Genomic DNA, 18775 nt, shown 5'->3' with positions numbered 1-18775 from the left:
CACAACTGGTTAGACTCCTACGACTGATATCCGCAACGACTCGGGGTCCAGGGGGCAACGCCCCCGGCAGGGTCGAGGGGCAGCGCCCCCGCGGGGTCCTGGGGCAGCGCCCCTCGCCGCCAAGACCAAATTAGCACTTCAAAACCCACACAAAAATGCACGGAACACACCATTTCTGTCATTATCTGCCGATTCTGCACTCTTTCTGGCAACCACGGATGCATCCCCTTCCCTTTGGCATCATTTGTCACTCATTCTGAACAACTTGATTCTGTCGTCGTTTTTTTTTTTTTTTTTAAGAAAACCTTCTGTCATCCTTCTGTGATGAAATCCGTACGGCTTCCAACTTGACACAATCTAGATTCCAATCTGCTTAAAAAAACCGTTCTGCAATATCCCACCGTCTTGAAAAATTCGTACAATGAAAATAAACAAATTTTGGCTCTAGAAATCGTACGTTAATCTTCTGAGGCTATCAAATTTCGTACGTTACCCTTCTGAGGCTGTCAAAATCCGTACGGTGGTTTCAGTGTAACTTTTAAAACCGTAAAATGCAAGAAAAATCCGTGCCACGGCAAAACCGTACACCAACTTGATGATGGAACCCGTACATTGTCTTTAAAATCCGTACGTTGTCTTTAAAAACCGTACAGCAAGCATGAAATCCGTACGTTGCTCGATCACAAAAATCCGTATGCTGTCTACACAATCCGTACGACAACCGTGAAAATAATCGTACAAGAACTGGCTTTAAAATCCGTACGGTAACCTTGCTGCTAAAAACCGTACGGTATTTGCAACTTAAAAACCGTGCATTGCTTTCTTATAAAAATCCGTACGGCGAACCAATAAATTTCGTACACTGCATCATTATTTTAAAATCCGTACATTGAGCTGGAAAATCCATACACTTCCTCCAAAACCGTACGGTGAATAAGTTAAATCCGTACGATGCTGTCTCCTGCAAATATGGAACCGTATGGTACTTTCCAAAATCCGTACGGTACTTTCCCGAAACCGTACGGTGCTTCCCAAAAATCATACGGTGCTTTCCAAAAACCGTACGGTGCTTTTTTTTTGTTTTTTGAAAATCTCACTTCTGGAACAATTATCTACAATATTTACATATATACAGTACTTACAGTCTTCTCTCAGTTATTCGTCCACGGGGGTGCGTTACTTCTTTCATTGCAGACATTCAACTTCGACCTCTTCACTACATCGAATACTTCCTTTTGGTCTAGCATCCATTGTTTTATTGCTCCGTTATTGCTTACTTCCCGCATCTGGTATGGCCCGACCCATTTAATTTTGAACTTGCCTGGTTTGATCTCATTCTGATCGTCGTACAACAACCACTGTCCGAGTGGAAACCTGCTACGCTTGTTCTGTGTCATCTCCATATCGCCCAGTTTGTTCTCGAAGCCTTGTACCATGGACTCCGTCAACTGCCCCTTTTGTCCGTCAATAACACTTTCACTCTATACTGCTACAACTTTTATTGAGCCCTTCCTCTTTTTTGCCTGTGCAGACGGTATCGTGTCTTCCTGGCTGCCGGTACCTTTCTGCTATATTTGTGGTTCGACGTAATACTTTCTTCCGGCGCAGTCGTACAGTAGAATCTTTCCTTCTCTTGGGTTCGTACTGTATGTTCTGTTCTTCAGCTTCAGTCATACCCGCGTTTCTTTCTTCGGCTTCTCTGTGTGCCTTCGGACATTCATTTCCTTCTTTCTTACCTTCGTCAATCCTTAGCATATTACAACTTGGAAAGAGCTCGTAATCCTCTATCTGCCAGTGGTAAAGACCATTTACTGAATCCAGATCGTCATCTCCTTCCAATCGTAGGACTCCCTCCTGATTGGGTTCCATACTCTGCCTCCTCTCATCATCTTCTCCTTCGGAATCTGACGATAGAGCTTCTTCTCCAACCATCTGAGTGTGTAGATCGATGACATACTTCCGACCTTTGCTTTCGAGTGATAAAGTATTTTTCTTCCAATCGTGCTTTGCCTTGGCTTGTATCAGCCACCCCCGGCCCAGAATGGCATCATATCCTCTCCGCTTCAGTGGGATTACGACAAAGTCCAACAGGAATGGTTGTGTTCCGATTGTCACTGGTTGTGCTGTGAGTATTCCCAACGGCTTGACTCCATGTTGATCGGCCGTTAGCAGCTGAAAGGTAGGCGGCCATAATGTCGGCTGTCCCAACTTTTTCCAAGTGTCTTCAGGCAACACATTGACACCAAACCCTCCGTCCACAATTGTTTCCGTCAATACAATCCCGAGAATTCCCATTTCGACAATTGCTGGATGGCGTCCGGATGAGAGGGCTAACAGCATCGGATCTTCTACACTTGCGCCACTTTCCTTCTCCTTTTTGTCCACTGTACTTGCTCCACTTTCCTGCTTCCTTCCATGTTCTCCTGGTAGTTGAGCAGCGGGAACAATGTTTGTGAGTGCCGATCGGAGCTGAGGCATAGTGAGCAACAGATCACTTATCCTAACAGGTATCTCGGCTTGCAAAATTTGCCGAACAATGTTCTGTTCTGCGCAGTTCCGTACGGAAGTACTCGACGTGTCCTTCAGGTGTGTCGTTTCTGCCTGTGTTGCTTTCTGGATCTCTACCTGTGCTTCTTCCAGTCTCTGCTTTTCTTCCGCCGGGTCAGGGTACACTTTTGCTTGCTTCCGTGTGATGGCCAAAACCTCTTCTTCGTTCGTCCCGACGGTGATCAAGTTTACTCCCGACTTTGGACACCTAGCATCTTCATGATCTCCAGGTCCACACCAACGGCATAACAACTTCGGTGTGTTCGTTGTTGTGCACTCTCGGGCGAAGTGACCCCACAGATTGCATGCGCGGCATTGAACAATTGGCCGACCATTCGCATCGTATTGAATTCGACTCCTTCCTCCATTGTTGTTGTTGCCACCATTGTTGTTATTGCTGCTGTTGTTTGGACCGCGCCGGTTGTTTCTGTATCCACCTGATGTGGCACCTTCCGTACTGGTGTTCCCGTTCCCTCCTGACGGGGATGCCTCCTGTGACAGGAACACTTGCTGCGGTGTCCTTGTTTTTAAATTGAAAGGGCACTCCTTTACCGAGTGTCCCAGGATCTGACAGATTTCACAAAATTGATCTTTCGGGCAGGATCCCTTCGTATGGCCTTCTTTCTTACATTCCGTGCACCATAGGTCATTGCCCTTAGTTTCCTTGTTCATGTTTTTGAATTCTTTCATCATCCGCATCATGTCCTTCTGGAGAGCACGGACCTTCTTGTTGCTTCCTTCGTCATCGCTGCTATCATTTCCTAAGGATGCATCGTCATCCGAATCAGATGAGCTGGTCTTCTTCTTCTTCTTTGTCTTCTGGTCACTTTCGAGGTTCATTGCCCAGTTGTATGCTTCATTGTATGTGGATGGTGGCACGATCTTCATCTTCTTCCGCAGCTTCGGGTGAAGGCCTTCAATGAACCATCTTTTTTGGAGCCCATCTGCCGGTTTATTCTCCATTTTACTAATTAAGTCCTTCAACCTCCTGGCAAAGACCCGTACAGTTTCATTCTTCTTTTGCTTGGTATTGAATATCTCTGCGACAATTTCATTATCATCACGCAAAAGTTGAAATTCTGCGATGAACTCCTTCTTAATGTTATCCCAACTATTTAATTTCTGTGGATCGGCATCAGTAAACCAATCAATGGCAACACCCCGTAGGGTAGCAGGAAATTGTCGGATCCATTCGTTTGTATCCGTTATGCCATTGGCCCTCCAGATCGTTTCACATGTTTTACAATGTCGAATGGGATCAGCTGCTTCATCACCATCAAATTTAGGCAATTTTTCCTTCGGACTTGCCATTATTACTGTATGTTGAGGGTTTTGTTGTGTACCTGCACTGTTTTGCACTCTCGCGCAGTTTTTAACACCCGCGCTGTTCTGAGCTCCCGCGCTGTTTTGGACTTCCGCGCTGTTTGGTGAAGAAGAGGGTTCGTCAACTGAAGCTGTCCGTTTCGGAAGTATATCTCGAACGAAGAGGTCACTCCACGCTCGTACTCCTTCGGCACTCCGAGCCGTGCGAGTCGATCTCCTTCTGTCAAGATTCTCTTCCCGTGGCGTATGCAGGTTCAAAAACTCCTCCCTCGCTTCTTCCACCAAATCAAGCCGTTGTCGAGTCTCCTTCAACAATCCTTCCGCGCTCTTGTTTCCGTCGGAAATCTTCTGAAACCTCCTTCGACGCTCTATCTGCTGAGCCAAAATTAAATTTTCCTGCGCAACGCGTATGTCATCTTTTTCCTTCAGCTTACTCTTATCTTTGTTCAACTAATTCGGCATTTAATTCATACCCGCCTGCTTGCATGCCAGATCCATCGGGCAATGGCGCCAAATGTTTACCGTATGGACTAATTAAGCAACGCACACAAGAAATCGATACGAACACCGAACAGCAATAGCAGAACTATTATTATTATTCACATATGCCAACAGTACATCATGCTTTTCTCATATGATGATAAGATATGTTATATTTACAATGCTTCCCGAAGGGGTTATAAATACTTTCCGACGAACCTTCCTGAAGGTATCCGTCGGCGAGATACATTATGCCCGCTACAAACTGTTTACCCATCGGCTACATAACAAGACTTTTACCGAAGGGACCCGTCGGCCGACACACAATTTCTTTCCCGAAGGGACCCGTCGGCCGATACACAACTACCGACAACAACTGATTTTTAGCTTCCTGTTTTCTTCATGGTGTCTTGCCTGCAACCATTTTTTTTTGTTTTTTTAAATTTGTGCATTTTTGATGTGCAATTCAGTCCAATTAAACATTAAATCCTTTCTTGCTGTTGTTGAAATTTTATTGCAAATGTGTAATTACAAAAAGTAACTGGCACCCACTAATTCTAAACTGATCAAGTTCTATGTATTGCCCCGACAAATCTAATTCTTGTTGGCAAAACTTCTCCTTGATAATAGCATCGAACTTTTCTGGCATCTTCCAAGGGAACTAGTTGGTTAGGCTGACTGAAATTCTTTACTCCTTGAAGCTGTGTTACCCATGGTAACTTGGCATGATTGTAGTAATTTCAATTCACTAGAATGTTACATAAAATAAAAACATTCCTACTTTCTCAGCCCTCGGTTGGTCTCCTTACAAATCATTGCCATACAGATCTTGCAAGTCATCACCATCACCTGCTTTTATAGTTTCTTTTCATGTGGTTTCTCCCTCTTTATCTATTCCTGCTTCCTTCTCTGTAAATCTTTGGTGTTTGTTTTATATGCGATTCAACTGCCTCTTGTGTCTAACATCTTTTGACTTACAAACTCAATGTTTGCTTGTTCAAATTTTACTGCATCATTGCTAAATCCTGTTTGGAAATTTCATCCCTGTTTCAGACAACTGATAGATTGGGATGAATCATTCTTAAGATTATTGATTTAGAAAATAGTCAACAGCACTTGCAGAATCTATTTAACAAAAACTGTAAAAGTAAATGGAATAGTATGCATCTACAAGATTGAATTACAGACTCTAAGACTTTGTGGGAAATCCTTTTGGGAGAAAATCCACTGCCAAAAGATGTTCATAGTTATATTCTTTAGAATCAAAACAAATTTAATACAAGATCTTCAGAGTTTTTTTATATTGACTCAATCTACAATGTACTTCCTATGTAATCGCTCTAATGTTCACACACCAACAATGTACAATGCAATGCCATTCTTTCAGCTTGTACACCTGTCTAAATTTCTAACCTTGGCAGAAATACACAAACACACATAGATGTATGCATAGGAATGCCAACTGTCCAACTTTTCAACCAACCTGAGGAATAATAAGAGTCAAGTAACCATGATCCAAGCATAACATTATGTTAGTATTCCTCATTGCCAAGTATGATTTATCCATGTGGTTGGTTACCTTGTAAATTTTATTGCCTTTAGTGCCCCCATACACTATGAATTATTAGCTATAAGCACAACTTTTACACCGCCAGTAGACATACATGTTTCCAGTGTTGCCACCACTAACATCTCCTTACTTGCAGCAGCACATATAAACACTCCACTTCTGATTGTTGGCTGCACCTTGTGCTTGTTAATGTTTGACCAAAATTGAAGATAAACAGAAAAACAAAATAATTAACACTAAGATACAACAGTTAATGCTGGGAAAACCCTCCTACTTGAGGGAGAAAACCCCAGCCACAAATATATCACTTATTGATGAATAACAAGTCTGAAATGCAATATGCCCAAATACAAGGCTCAAATTGAATTGATATTCAGAAACATCAGATATCAAAATCAATTACATACAAGTTCCTCTTGAAGAATATATAAAATTGCCTTGACCCTCCATTATCTTCTGTTACAAAATGAAGACACCTTTCTCATCTTGACCTTTCATTGTCTTGACTCGTCAATGTCTTGTCCCTTTGAAGTGAGGATCCTTTATGTCTTAAATAAAGGATAGATTATTTACATATATCAAATTTAGGAAAGAAAGATAGCTCTTGATGCTCTAAGTTCAACACTTCATCTTAGCCAAGGAGATATGATGATATCTTTTTCTCAAACTCTCATGTAATGGAGTCTCTCGAAATGACAGAACTTTATCACGGAGTCTCTCAAATGATAGCATCATGGAGTCACTCATATGATGTTCATGATGGCTACTCCCATGTGTGAAATAAACACGAGCTCCCATCATGGAATCACTGAATGTGATGTTGTCATGGAGTCTCTTAACATGACATCCACTATGCTTACTCCCATGAGTGGAAAGAGCAACAAGGGCTTTCACCTCAAATTTCTTTGTCTCAGAGAGAAGTGCATTACAAGGGCTTTCAACTGAAATTTCTCCGTCTCAAAGAAAATTGCATTGTAGCACATAATAAGAACAACAAAACACTAAGACTCTCTCTCAGCAAAGACCCCCTCTCAGAAAGGGCAGTATTCTCGTAGCTTTGATTATCACAACATATACAATTGACTCCAATGCTTGACCAAAAAAATGAGCATTTGAAGCCACACTGCTTCTCAAGCTTGCTGGTCCTCTCCAAAGGACTTGGCAATCTCCATCAGTGGCTCTAGTTCCCTCTAAATCTTTAAGCACTTGCATCAACCTCCTTACCTCCTTGTTCAAGATTGCCTGCAATGCTTGTCTTAGAGCAACAGTTTTCAATATACACCTTTGAAACTTCTTCCATGCTAGAGTCTAGGAGTGTCCTCAACCTTATCCCAGATCACCCTATTCTAAATAAGTTTGCAGAGCTACCAATTATGTCAAATTCAGATTGACTGTGCAGTTCTGTTCTCTGCAGCTATAGAGGATTTCCACAGACTTTAGCGCCAAGGCTTGCAACACTGCAATCCACTTAGGTGACACATTCACTCCTTCACAGAGCTCCCTCTTGATCCCTGCCTTATTAAAAAAATTGGAACCCTTCAATGCTGAAATTGAGACAAGATTTCTTTGATTCCCCCATTCAACTAGTAATTTGGTTTACCCAGTTACACTTTCCGACATGAGAAAAGTTAAACTAAAGGATTATACATCTCCTGCACAACTAAGAAACCCTAGAACTACAAAGACACATGATCTTTCCACCAATGCCAGCTCCAAAGACGACACACAACTGCTTCTCTTCTGTTGATCCCGCGACAGAAAGACCCACACAATCTTAACCCCGACAAGCTCCAAAGAATTTACGAAAGATGCAGATAGCCTTCTCGGCACTCAGTGAGAAATATGGCATTAATAAACAACCAACCTTCAAAGAAATTTTCCCACTTTAGGTATATTTATTCACCACTAGAGCAAGAAAATCATTATGCCCAACATTTGTTCCAAGCAAATTTCCTCCCAAAAGACTTCATATTGATTGATTGTAGATCTCCCCATACCCAGTGGTGCAAAAAAACCAACATGTGCCTGAGCAATCTAGAAAAATGCCTAATTTTGAGTACCCTTATTTTCTATTATCCAACCCAGTCTGATACCATGATAATGTTATGATCAAAATTGAAGATAAACAGTAAAAACAAAATAATGAACACTAAGACACACTAATTTAGCTTGGGAAAACCCTCCTACTTGAGGGAGAAAAACCCAGCTACAATTATCAGTATGTTGATGAATAAGAAAAAGTCTGAAAAACAATATGCCCAAACACAAGGCTCAAACTGAAATGATATTCAGGAACACCAGATATATTACATATGAATTCCTCCTGAAGAATATATAAAATTGCCTTGATCCTTCATTATCTTGCCATTACAAAATGAAGACCCCTTCGCTTTCTTGACCTTTCATTGTCTTGACTCTTCAATGTCTTGACCCTTCAAAGTGAGGACCTTTCATTGTCTTAAATAAAAGATAGACTATTAAATTATTTCAAATTTATGAAAGAAATATAGCTCCTGACACTATAGCTTCAACAATGCTATCTTCTAGAACATTATTTTAGATTGTGCTCCATGAACTTTGGTTCTGTTACATGTACTCTTGCACAATTGTTTATCCTTTCAGCAAATAGTAATTTGATATGTGGGTGTGAGTTCTTGTAGATAACTTGCAGTTGCAGTTACTCCATCACCACACATTGACAAAAATAAATGTTACACCATAACTTGCCACTACAACATAATTACATGTTAATAAAAAACCTATAACATATATGTGGTGCAAAACATTAAAATCACCTCACCACAATGTAGTCTGCAGACAAACTCTTCTCATGGGAAATTTCAGTAAGTGAATATTATCCAGTTATCAACAAATCCTACTTAAGTCTTGAATCTTGCACCCCAATTTTCACCTACAAAGTGATCTTGAGATTGCCAGCAAAATTCCTTTGTGTCTTTGAGGAAATCTAATGCCACTTGACATTTCTCTTCTTATCATCCATAGGGCTTATCTACGTCACATGTTATCACATTCGGCAGCTTACCAACCTCCATAGGTACTTGGAGGAGGCTAGGTAGATGTGTACCATTATACCACCCTTCCCAACCATACCATCATACTATTACAGAATGCTGATTATATTGTTTTTCGTATGAAAGCCCCACATTGACCTCACAATACAATTAAGTGCCCTTCAAACTATTTGCATCTATGCTCCACGGGGATGCATTTCCTAGGGTTTTACCCTCATACCCATACCAGGTACAAAACGGGGACGCGGGTACCCCTTTGGGCCGTCCCCCCTGCTGTGCCAAATGGGCAATTTTGGGTACCGTCCCCGATACATTGATACTTGGAGCCTTTGGGCATTTTTGCTAATTGTATGCGATATTTGGATATATCATCATATCATATTCTCATTTTGATTTTGATCTTGATAATTTTCAATTTACATGTATTCTATGGTGAATGGTTTATCAATGTTATGATATGAATATTTGAAATATATCTCTAAAGTCTAATACTCCATGTAAAAAAAATTTAAAATCCCCTATATTTTATAGCCGTCCCCTGAGGTCCCGTCCCCTAAATTTTAGCTTCGACCCATACCCGTACCGGAAACATGTTCCCATCCCTTAAAACGTCCCCGTCCTGAAAACTCCGTGGAGCATAGATTTGCATTCATGAATATGTTTCGATAATTATGCTGTAAATGGTAATAAAACTAAAATCATTATTATTGAATCCAAAATGTCAACTTACCCTATAGTTTCCTTCTAAGTTAAGGTTTACTTATATGGCATCTAAAATCATTATTATTGAATCCAAAATCCCAACTTACCCTATAGTTTCCTTCTAAGTTACCAATTAAGATTTACTAATATGGCATTCTTCCCTCCTGGCCTTAGGTACAGCTGGGTTTGGGCATAATATATATGACAATAATAACAAAAAAGTAAGTGTATAAAAAAACATATATAATGATATTGTAGATGGTAATAATGTAAAATAAAGTACCAAAGCATAAGCACGAGGAAGGACTCCTAAAGAAATCAAGAAAGGAGGTACGAGTTGGAACGACAAGAAACAAAAAGGTACGATACTTAAGCAAGAGAAGATGAATTTTATTGGAGATAAGGAAGAAAAAATTTGCCAAAGACAACCAAAAATCAAGACATGAGAAGAATCAAGCCAGTTGCATGACAAAAGGAATCAAGTCAGACACACATGTACAGACAACTGGTGTACGCACAACAGTCCTCATACACCGTATGGACAGGCCATGTACGAAGGAAGTAAAGGGCGTATGAAAGGGACAAGGAGTTGAGGCCATACAAAGGAAGATGTACGTAGGTGCAAGTATGAGGGTTATTGTACAAAGAGTGTTGTACAAGAGAATTTTTACGACTTGCAGGCCGTGTGTACGAAGGATGTCATAGGGGAGAGGTCGTACGATGACCAATACCAGTCAATTGTCCGTACGGGGGCCCACTCAGAGCCTTTTTAGAAATATTAAACAATTGGTGCAATAAAATTATAAATTGGGTTTATAATGTGACAAAGGGATGTTTTAAAAACCCTAAAAAGTACCTTTCATTTGAAATATAAAAACGCAGGAGGGACAAAGACAACATCAAAGGAGAAAATGGCAACTTCAAGTGCAAGCAAAAGCCAGAAGAGCAAAGGGAAGACAAAAGAGATCTCTGCAACAAGCATTACTTTTGAAGGGGTTGCAAGAAATGGTGGCAAGGGACGGATGATCAACATCATTGAAGGCTGCCTTGAGAAAAAAAGAGGTAGACAAAACCGTACTCATGACCATCTTTTATCTAAAAGAGTTTGAGCCAGTACTAAGGACCTTAGTATACAGCTATGACAAGAAGAGCCACAAGTCCACCATCAAATACTTGCAGCGGGATGTAGTTTCATGTGCACCCAAGGATCTCACCAAGATTTTTGGAGTGTCAAACAGAGGGCATCAAGTGGAAAAACCTCCCAAAAATAACTATGGAAGAAAAGAGAAAGCTGGTGGAATTGGTATGCAAGGATAATTTGATAGAGGAACAATGGGTAGGTATTTGGAGCAGAAGCGTAGGAATTAAGAAAACTTTCATTGTGATTGCAGAATGGAGGTGCGCCGTGGACTTAATAAAAAGAAAACTAACTGGAGGCAATTGAACTTCAAACATTGCCATTTCTATGCTTCCACAAGTAAAGGGGCTACACAGTAGTAGGGTTTATAACTGGGCGTAATTACTTTCAGATAGAATGAAGGAATTCCTTTTGCTAAAGCACAAAACATTTTACATGCCCCACCACGCTATAGCCTTATTTCTAGAAGCAATGCGCACACAAGTAGCCCCCGAGTCCTAGGGAAAATTTGTCCCAGCAAATAGAGTAGATCCATACAAACCTGCTATGTTCTATTGGCTGCATTTGGATGCCATAGTAGGAGGAAGTGTAGGAGTGTTGAGTCACACAAGAAGGCAAGACAGGATGCAACTAACACACAAGACATGGCAAGCAGTTCGGAAGAGGAAGAAGAAATAATAAAGATGGTAGGTTGAAAAAATATTATTGTTTTTATCATTGGTTGTGTGTGGGCTTGAAGACGGCTTTTGACGGTACCATAACAAGAGAGGAGCTATAGATGTAGTTGCTGGCAAATTATAAAGATGGTTGGAGGACAAAGTTGTTCCGTAGCAGTTACATTGTAATGATTCTGAGATTAATGAATACGTAGTTCTTAGTTCTCTCAAATACTTTGTATATGCTTACTCTTACATTTTACATACATTCTATTCTGTTCTGAACATAGGCCCCACAGGGCTAATACTTAATTCATAGTTGTTCCATAGTTACTATTGAAACTCATTTGTGGCTATTACAAAGTGGCTGTGGATAGTCATTCGTAGTAGCTCTTAGGTGGTGTGGAAAGTCATTTGCAGATTTACACAATTGCAGTAGAAAATCATTTACAGTTGTTTGTCATAGTCTCAATGAGGAGCCAGTCAAATGAAAACAGTGCAAATTTAATAGTTTCATTCAGCTTTTATGTTTGGAACCAATCTTTACTAGAATACTTCATGTTACAAGCCAACTGCTTAGTCTGTAAAAATAAAGTAAGTTGGTCCAATGGAAGGAGGCGTGTATTGTAGGCATACAGGAAGCGTATGGAGAATGTGAATTACACGATGGAAAATGACATGCTATGAGGTTTATGAATGACAGAGAGCTGGATGAAAGGAAATTACAATTCAAATAAGGTTTAATCCAAAACTGGCAGCACTTAAGAATTGTTTATTATATGCAAGCATAGTGCTTAGAGAAAAGCAAGATGCAGCTGTGTCATCATTAGGTTCCAATACCATTTCTACAATGCTACCAATAAGAATCGGCTTGAATGTGAAGACATAAGAGACTAACGTTGTAATGTCCCCAACTAGGACTTGACTTAATTTAGTAATTTACCCTTAATTTCCCAACTAGGGTGTGTTTTGAGGTTGGGAATGGAAAATTTGTAACATTCCCCTCTAGGAGGCAATTAAGTTTCTTACTAAGTAATGAACCTGTCCCACTCCTCTTTGCTGACCCCAATGGAGGATATTGGAATTACTATGCTAGGGCATATGAAATAGTTTACAAGTGGGCTGCCTCTAGGTTATTACCCATCTTGGGACCTACCTGTCATGTGACCAAAATTACTGCACCTCTCTCTACACAAATCCTCTATCCTATGGAAGCATTAAAGAGAGAAATTAAGAACAAAATTCATCCATGCATTAAACATAAGTGTAAACTGAGTTCCTCAACTATTTAAGCACCATCAGATTGCTGATTATCATTATGCAAGATTACTTGCCAACTACGTATAGATCGGGCTCCTTGATTATGACTGACGAGACCTCATATACACACACGCTGTAAAATATATATATATATATATATATATATATATATATATATATATATATATATATATATATATATATATATATATATATATATATATATATATATATATATATATATTTCTAAATAATAAATATATATAATCATTTCTTTATTGATCTTTGATGTGATCGGTATAAATGTATTTTACAATCTCCAATCTTCCCATGATCTCAATGGAGTGAGATTGAACTTCTTTAAATATCTTATGGCAACCAATGGTTGCATCCCTTGCTTGTAATAGACATTTCACTTCTATAATTGCAACATTTAATGATCGATGTTTATAGTCTTATGTACATTGGTTAGATCTTCTTCTCATTAATAGATTGCTGCATAATTATATATTAAGAAATCAGTTGTCTGCTGCCTCCATGATTAGTTATCACATAATCATTGCTTAGCAGTAACATTAATCTCTGCTGTCTTATTAATATTGATGACTAATTGTTCGATTATTCAACCTTTTCCTATAATCGATATTCTTTGATATATTTGTATTTGCACTTGATAGTTTCCATTTTATCTATTAATTCTTCCCTCGCAATTATTTGTAGTACGCGGCTTTGTAGGGTATTTAATGGCACCACAGTTTCAACTCGTATTATTATTCACTGCCTATTACATTGGTAAATTCAATCCTTGGTGGTGCTGGTCATCCCATGGCCACTATAATATAATGTTTGGAAATATCACTGCTCTTGTTGTTCCTAATCATTGATTAGCCAATTGGAATGATGTACAGTTCATTTTCTCCTTTATAACAACCAATATCTATCTCTTTTGATTAATGTTGGCTATAATTTATTCGAGTCTGCCGCTTAATTGAACACTTCAATATAATCCCCAAATTGTTGTCTTTTCTATACAGATAACCGATGCATTAATCCTTAATTCCTCTGTAATTTTGTCTCTCTTAGACTCCACATATTTGAGATCATATTATATTATCATTTATTTATTCATTTTAGTTTTAATTTTGTTATTATTTTTTTTAAAATCTTATTTCACAGAGGGGACATCATAAAAGTATTGCAAAAACCAATCTTTCAATTGTATTTTTTAATAGTGAGATAGGGAGGATTCTTTAAGAGATAGGAGGGTCTTTTAGAGAGTGGTACAACGTTTTAAGGGGAAAAAATGGCTCCAAATTTATTGTATGTATTCTATGGTGATTTGGAGCCACTTATAGAACCTAGGAGATGGCTGCAAGAACAGGCTGTATTTAATTGGATCCCCTGTCCTTATCTGCATCGTACTTCCTTTCAACTTATCTAGGAATAAATACACAAGTTCAAGATGGAAATCCTTGTAACATCAAAACTGGGCAATTACAAATTACCAGAAGATGCTTGGCTAAGTAAATATGAAGATACACAATTACAAATACCCTCCCTGTTTAGTTGACAAGCTGGAACTTACATAACTCAAAAGATATATTTAGGAATTAGCATGTGGCATATGATCATAGTTTGTTTTTGTCCTTGATTATCACTGGGATTTGATGCTGCTTGGAGTTGGAACCAATTCTGCACTGAACCGATTAATTTAAGCTCTGCTGAAATTACTGAATAATGTGAATTCCTTGGTAACTAATTGCCATGATATAATCATTTATTTATTATTAACACATATTGCATGCATAATTTATTGAGAGGATGAAAGCAACTTAGTAGATTGATGAGTGGTTACGATTTTAAGTCAATAAAGCCTAAACTAATGTGTACCAGTGTCAAATAATTGATCAAGTATAATGTTGTTATGATGCACAGATAAGCGCTTAAATAAATAAAGGCTCATATTTGGTTCCTGAATAGTTCCCATTATACTTTTCATAGGGAATTGGGGAGTTTGTAAGGTGGGGAATTTCTTGTCACCTCAGCTCGCATATCTATATTGTCCAGCAAACTTTGTGCAGGGGGACAGTGCATATGGTTCTATCAGTAGAAATGTGCATGTATTCATCAATGATTGTTCCAAACTTTAATATCATTCATGTCACATCCACTAAGGAAAGAAATTATGGACCAATGATTTTTTTGGATAATATTGTGCGTGTGCTTATTCTTTTGAAATTGTGAAAATTTATGTTCATTCTATAATACTGCCTTCTAAATGCAATATTTGCTTACTTGAAACATGCTAGAATTTTTGTTCTTACTGTTAATAAGTCTATTTATTATATCTTTGTACTCCTTATTTACTAATTTGCACCAGGTCTATCAACCCTCTTTATACTTCTGGGTCAAATTCACACATAACTGAGTGCTATGCTTTTCGAATAGACTAGAATTGATGAACTTATACTAGAAGATCTGGTTCACTTATATCATTACACTGAGACTACAATTGGTTGTTACATTATTACACTGAGATTAGAATTGGTCGTTACATCATTACACTGAGACTAGAATTGGTTCCATCATTACACTACTAAGACTAGCAATGGGTTGGATGCTTAAGCAACAGAAACTAGTTCTCCATGTTCAGTTCAGGTAACTGTTCCTTGGTTGATTTCTTCAGCATAACCAATGATGCTTCTGGACTCCAGTAGTTCAATTTTCACATATTCATGCTTTTATACTAGAAGAATAATTTCATTTCTACTGTGAAGTTCCTTATGTATTTTGAAAGAGATTGGTATTCCTAAACACCTACTATGAGGATCTAGGCTTTTGTCTACTTTCAAACTGCAACACAAGGCCTCTGCCTGGGAATCGACTGGCAATTATGCACAGCTTAGCTTTGAATTGGATGTGATTTCTTTCAATATACTCATATGAGTCAACAGTTAATCTATCATTAGGCAGTTTTTTCTCTATTAGTAACCATGGAGAGCTACAGATTTAGGTTTCTTAAATTAGGCATACATTGTATTGAAGTATAAGGATTCATGACATGGGAACCAACTCATTTTTCAGATGGTTATGGATTCCTTTTGTATTGCTCCCATTATAACATTAGGTGCAATTTCCATAAAATATATCTGCAAGATATTTTTAACTACATTAATTGAACAGTTGTTTTTTATAGTATTATTTGAGATGGTTCCTTTTAGGATTGTTTGGTCTCACTTACAGTTTTGGTCTCTTTTTTTCAAGCCATTAGAAGGTATGCTTATCCCTTGTGGCATTTAACTGCATATTGGCCAGTTATGAGTTTGCTACCTTTTAATTATAACATTGCCTTTTATTTTTTGTTCTTCGTGTTGATATGCTACTTTGATATTTTTTTTAATTCTTATTTACCTGTATCTGGTTTATTGCTTTCAGAGTTGGGAGAAAACAATGGACTGCCACAGCCCCGGACAGGGTCTAATGCCAGCAAGCTTTAAAGTGCGTACTGTACCCCTTGATGGGGATGAGACTGCCACTGAAGAAATACTGGATCCTGACTTTGGAGAGGCAGCAATAGGCCGTGTTGCCCCTGTGGACTCTGGTATGCATTCAAAGCTTCAAATTTGCATCTCTCCAAAAACTTGCAAACTTGTAATCACTCATTTGATTGCATCTTTTATACATTTCTCTGTCATTTTCCAGAGTACTTAAAGTTCCATTACATTTCTTTTTCAACGTGGCCAATTTTATATCTTATATCATATTTAATGGTTGGTTAATTTAATCTATCAACTAGCAGAAGGCACATAAGATGGTTAATTATATTTACATTTCCACTGATGAGTTTCTGAAATGTACCCTGAAATTTTCAGGATTGTGGTGGATTATTCTTCTCAGAGCATATGGCAAGTCTTCAGGAGATCTTTCTGTCCAGGAGAGAACAGATGTCCAAACAGGAATCAAAATGATTTTGAAGCTGTGTCTTGCTGATGGGTTTGATATGTTTCCTACTTTATTAGTTACAGATGGATCCTGCATGATTGATCGTCGAATGGGAATTCATGGTCATCCTTTGGAGATTCAAGTATGCAATCCATTTTTCTTCTCTAATTCACTTTCTTATCTTTCATAGTACCTGCATACATGTGAAGTGTACATTTTTTAACTCTATATTCTATCATAAGATTTTGATGAAGTCATGGATAGTGTTTTATTGGAAGACAATCTATTTATGCAGCAAGGATACATAAAATTTAAAACACAATGCAAGTGTACACAACATAAGCTTATTTCCTAAGAAAAGAATGAACATGAAGATGACATGAAAATTAAAATAGATCTGCATACAATGTGATGGAAGCATATTTTATATGATAGAAGTTAAAGCTGATATGTACTCAAATTAAATACATGCCAAGATTCATACACCTTTCTGGCCTAATCTTCAATTTGCTCTCTCTTCTGCTCTCTTTTCTGCCTTACTACAATTGACTTGCCATTATTTTTATAGGATACTTTGATGCAGTTAGATGATGCCAACTACAAATATGGTTTTCTGCTATATAGAGTCTAGACCTTCCTAGGACCAATACTTGTTAGATTGTCTAACAGTTTGGTGTGAAATTCTAAATATATTAGCCTACAGTCCTAACTAGGCCCCCCTTTTACAACTAGAACATGGCATACCTTACAATGAAGAAACAAAGAACAAATTTGGATATGTGGACATGTTTAAGGTTCCCTCAATACGCTCTGACCATATGTTGGAGGTTTTGTTTCTAAATTGCAGTATTGTACGGGAGAAAATTTGACCATAACTCTATGTGAACAGCTTGAGGATTGGGTTTGAAAATAAACCTCTAAGAATGAGTCATTTCTGATGAGAAAGAAAAACTTTCAAAAGACAAACAATATTGTAAATAACATTTTTGGGTGATGCAAGATTGCTTGAATCTTAAGATGCTTCTACACCAGACACCTTATCTAACAAAATAGGAAGTGGAGAAGATTGCTTTGGCCACCCAAGGCAGCCTACTTTCTCTTCAGAAATCTATGTATTCTCTTTTGGTCCCTTCCTTTTCCATTTGACTGAACATTCCATGTACACTTGGTTCTCTTTCTTAGACATGTCCTAAATATGCAATATTTTGTTGCTCCTTAGAGACATGTTGCTTCCAATTAGGGCCATGTGGTGATGATGTGCTACTAGAAACATCATCAATTCCATGATACAAGTATATAATAGCGGCACTGCATATCAGTGAGATGTCCAATCCTTCAGCCTACACAATTTCATAAGCATTTTTTAAAAATTGCATATGCAAGGAGTAATCTTCTTGGATTCTAACTCATAGTAAGGCCTTCTAGAAAATACTTAAAAGTGTATCATGATTTTTTTCTTCACTTATTTCAACACCTCAGAAGGTTTTCCCCTTTGTTTCTTCCAACATTTAGCTGAAATATATTGTACCTCTGCCAAATTTGTTCTTCATCTTTACTCCTTTCATAAACTTTTGTCCATCACAGACTGACTTCTTTGTCTTCATTTTTCTCCTTCCAGCATCCTTTTCCTCTTTTTGTGGGATTCAGCCCACCATAAATTGTTTACCTTTGCCAAATGTTATCTTCATATAGTGACATTAGATCGGGGTATGCAGAGCTATTAGAGAATAGAGACCTGAACTACTTATTTGAGGAGGATCAAGTGAAGAGATCAGCAGCTTTGATTATCAAAATTCAGCATTGGAGAGACAAGTTAACCAAAAGCCTATAGCTAGATTGGTTTCTCTCCTTCCTGGGGGGATTTCTTGTGTGGGTCCCATAGGCTATTCTAGCCTTGTGGACATTATTAAAATCTTTCATTCATTCATTCACTCAAATTTTCACAATAAATTTTATTAAAAACAATTACCTCTTCCTTTCCTTCTACAAAATACCTCTAGGAATCATTGCAAAATTTTCTCTTTACTTTGCGCCATAGTTCAATTGGATGGGGGGGACAGAGGGCCTAAGATTGGGGATGGTGAGTTGATGAATATACTTGAAAAATTAGTCATAAAAGATGTAT

General features: G+C 38.3%; 1 protein-coding gene across 1 annotated transcript in view; it reads left to right on the top strand.

Moving 5' to 3' along the window:
* Positions 1–18775, top strand: part of LOC149538469 (neutral/alkaline invertase 3, chloroplastic-like) — a 67960-nt gene that overhangs the window by 34064 nt on the left and 15121 nt on the right. Inside the window, exons 3-4 of the mRNA XM_089799798.1 lie at positions 16144–16309; positions 16581–16792. Coding sequence (XP_089655924.1) covers positions 16144–16309; positions 16581–16792 — 378 coding nt within the window. The remainder of the gene's footprint in view (positions 1–16143; positions 16310–16580; positions 16793–18775) is intronic.

This window comes from Cupressus sempervirens, chromosome 9 (genome assembly GCF_028749045.1).
Source record: "Cupressus sempervirens isolate cs-2001-9-10 chromosome 9, ASM2874904v1, whole genome shotgun sequence".
Taxonomy (NCBI): Eukaryota; Viridiplantae; Streptophyta; class Pinopsida; order Cupressales; family Cupressaceae; genus Cupressus; species Cupressus sempervirens.
This window is presented reverse-complemented; position numbering and strand designations above follow the sequence as displayed.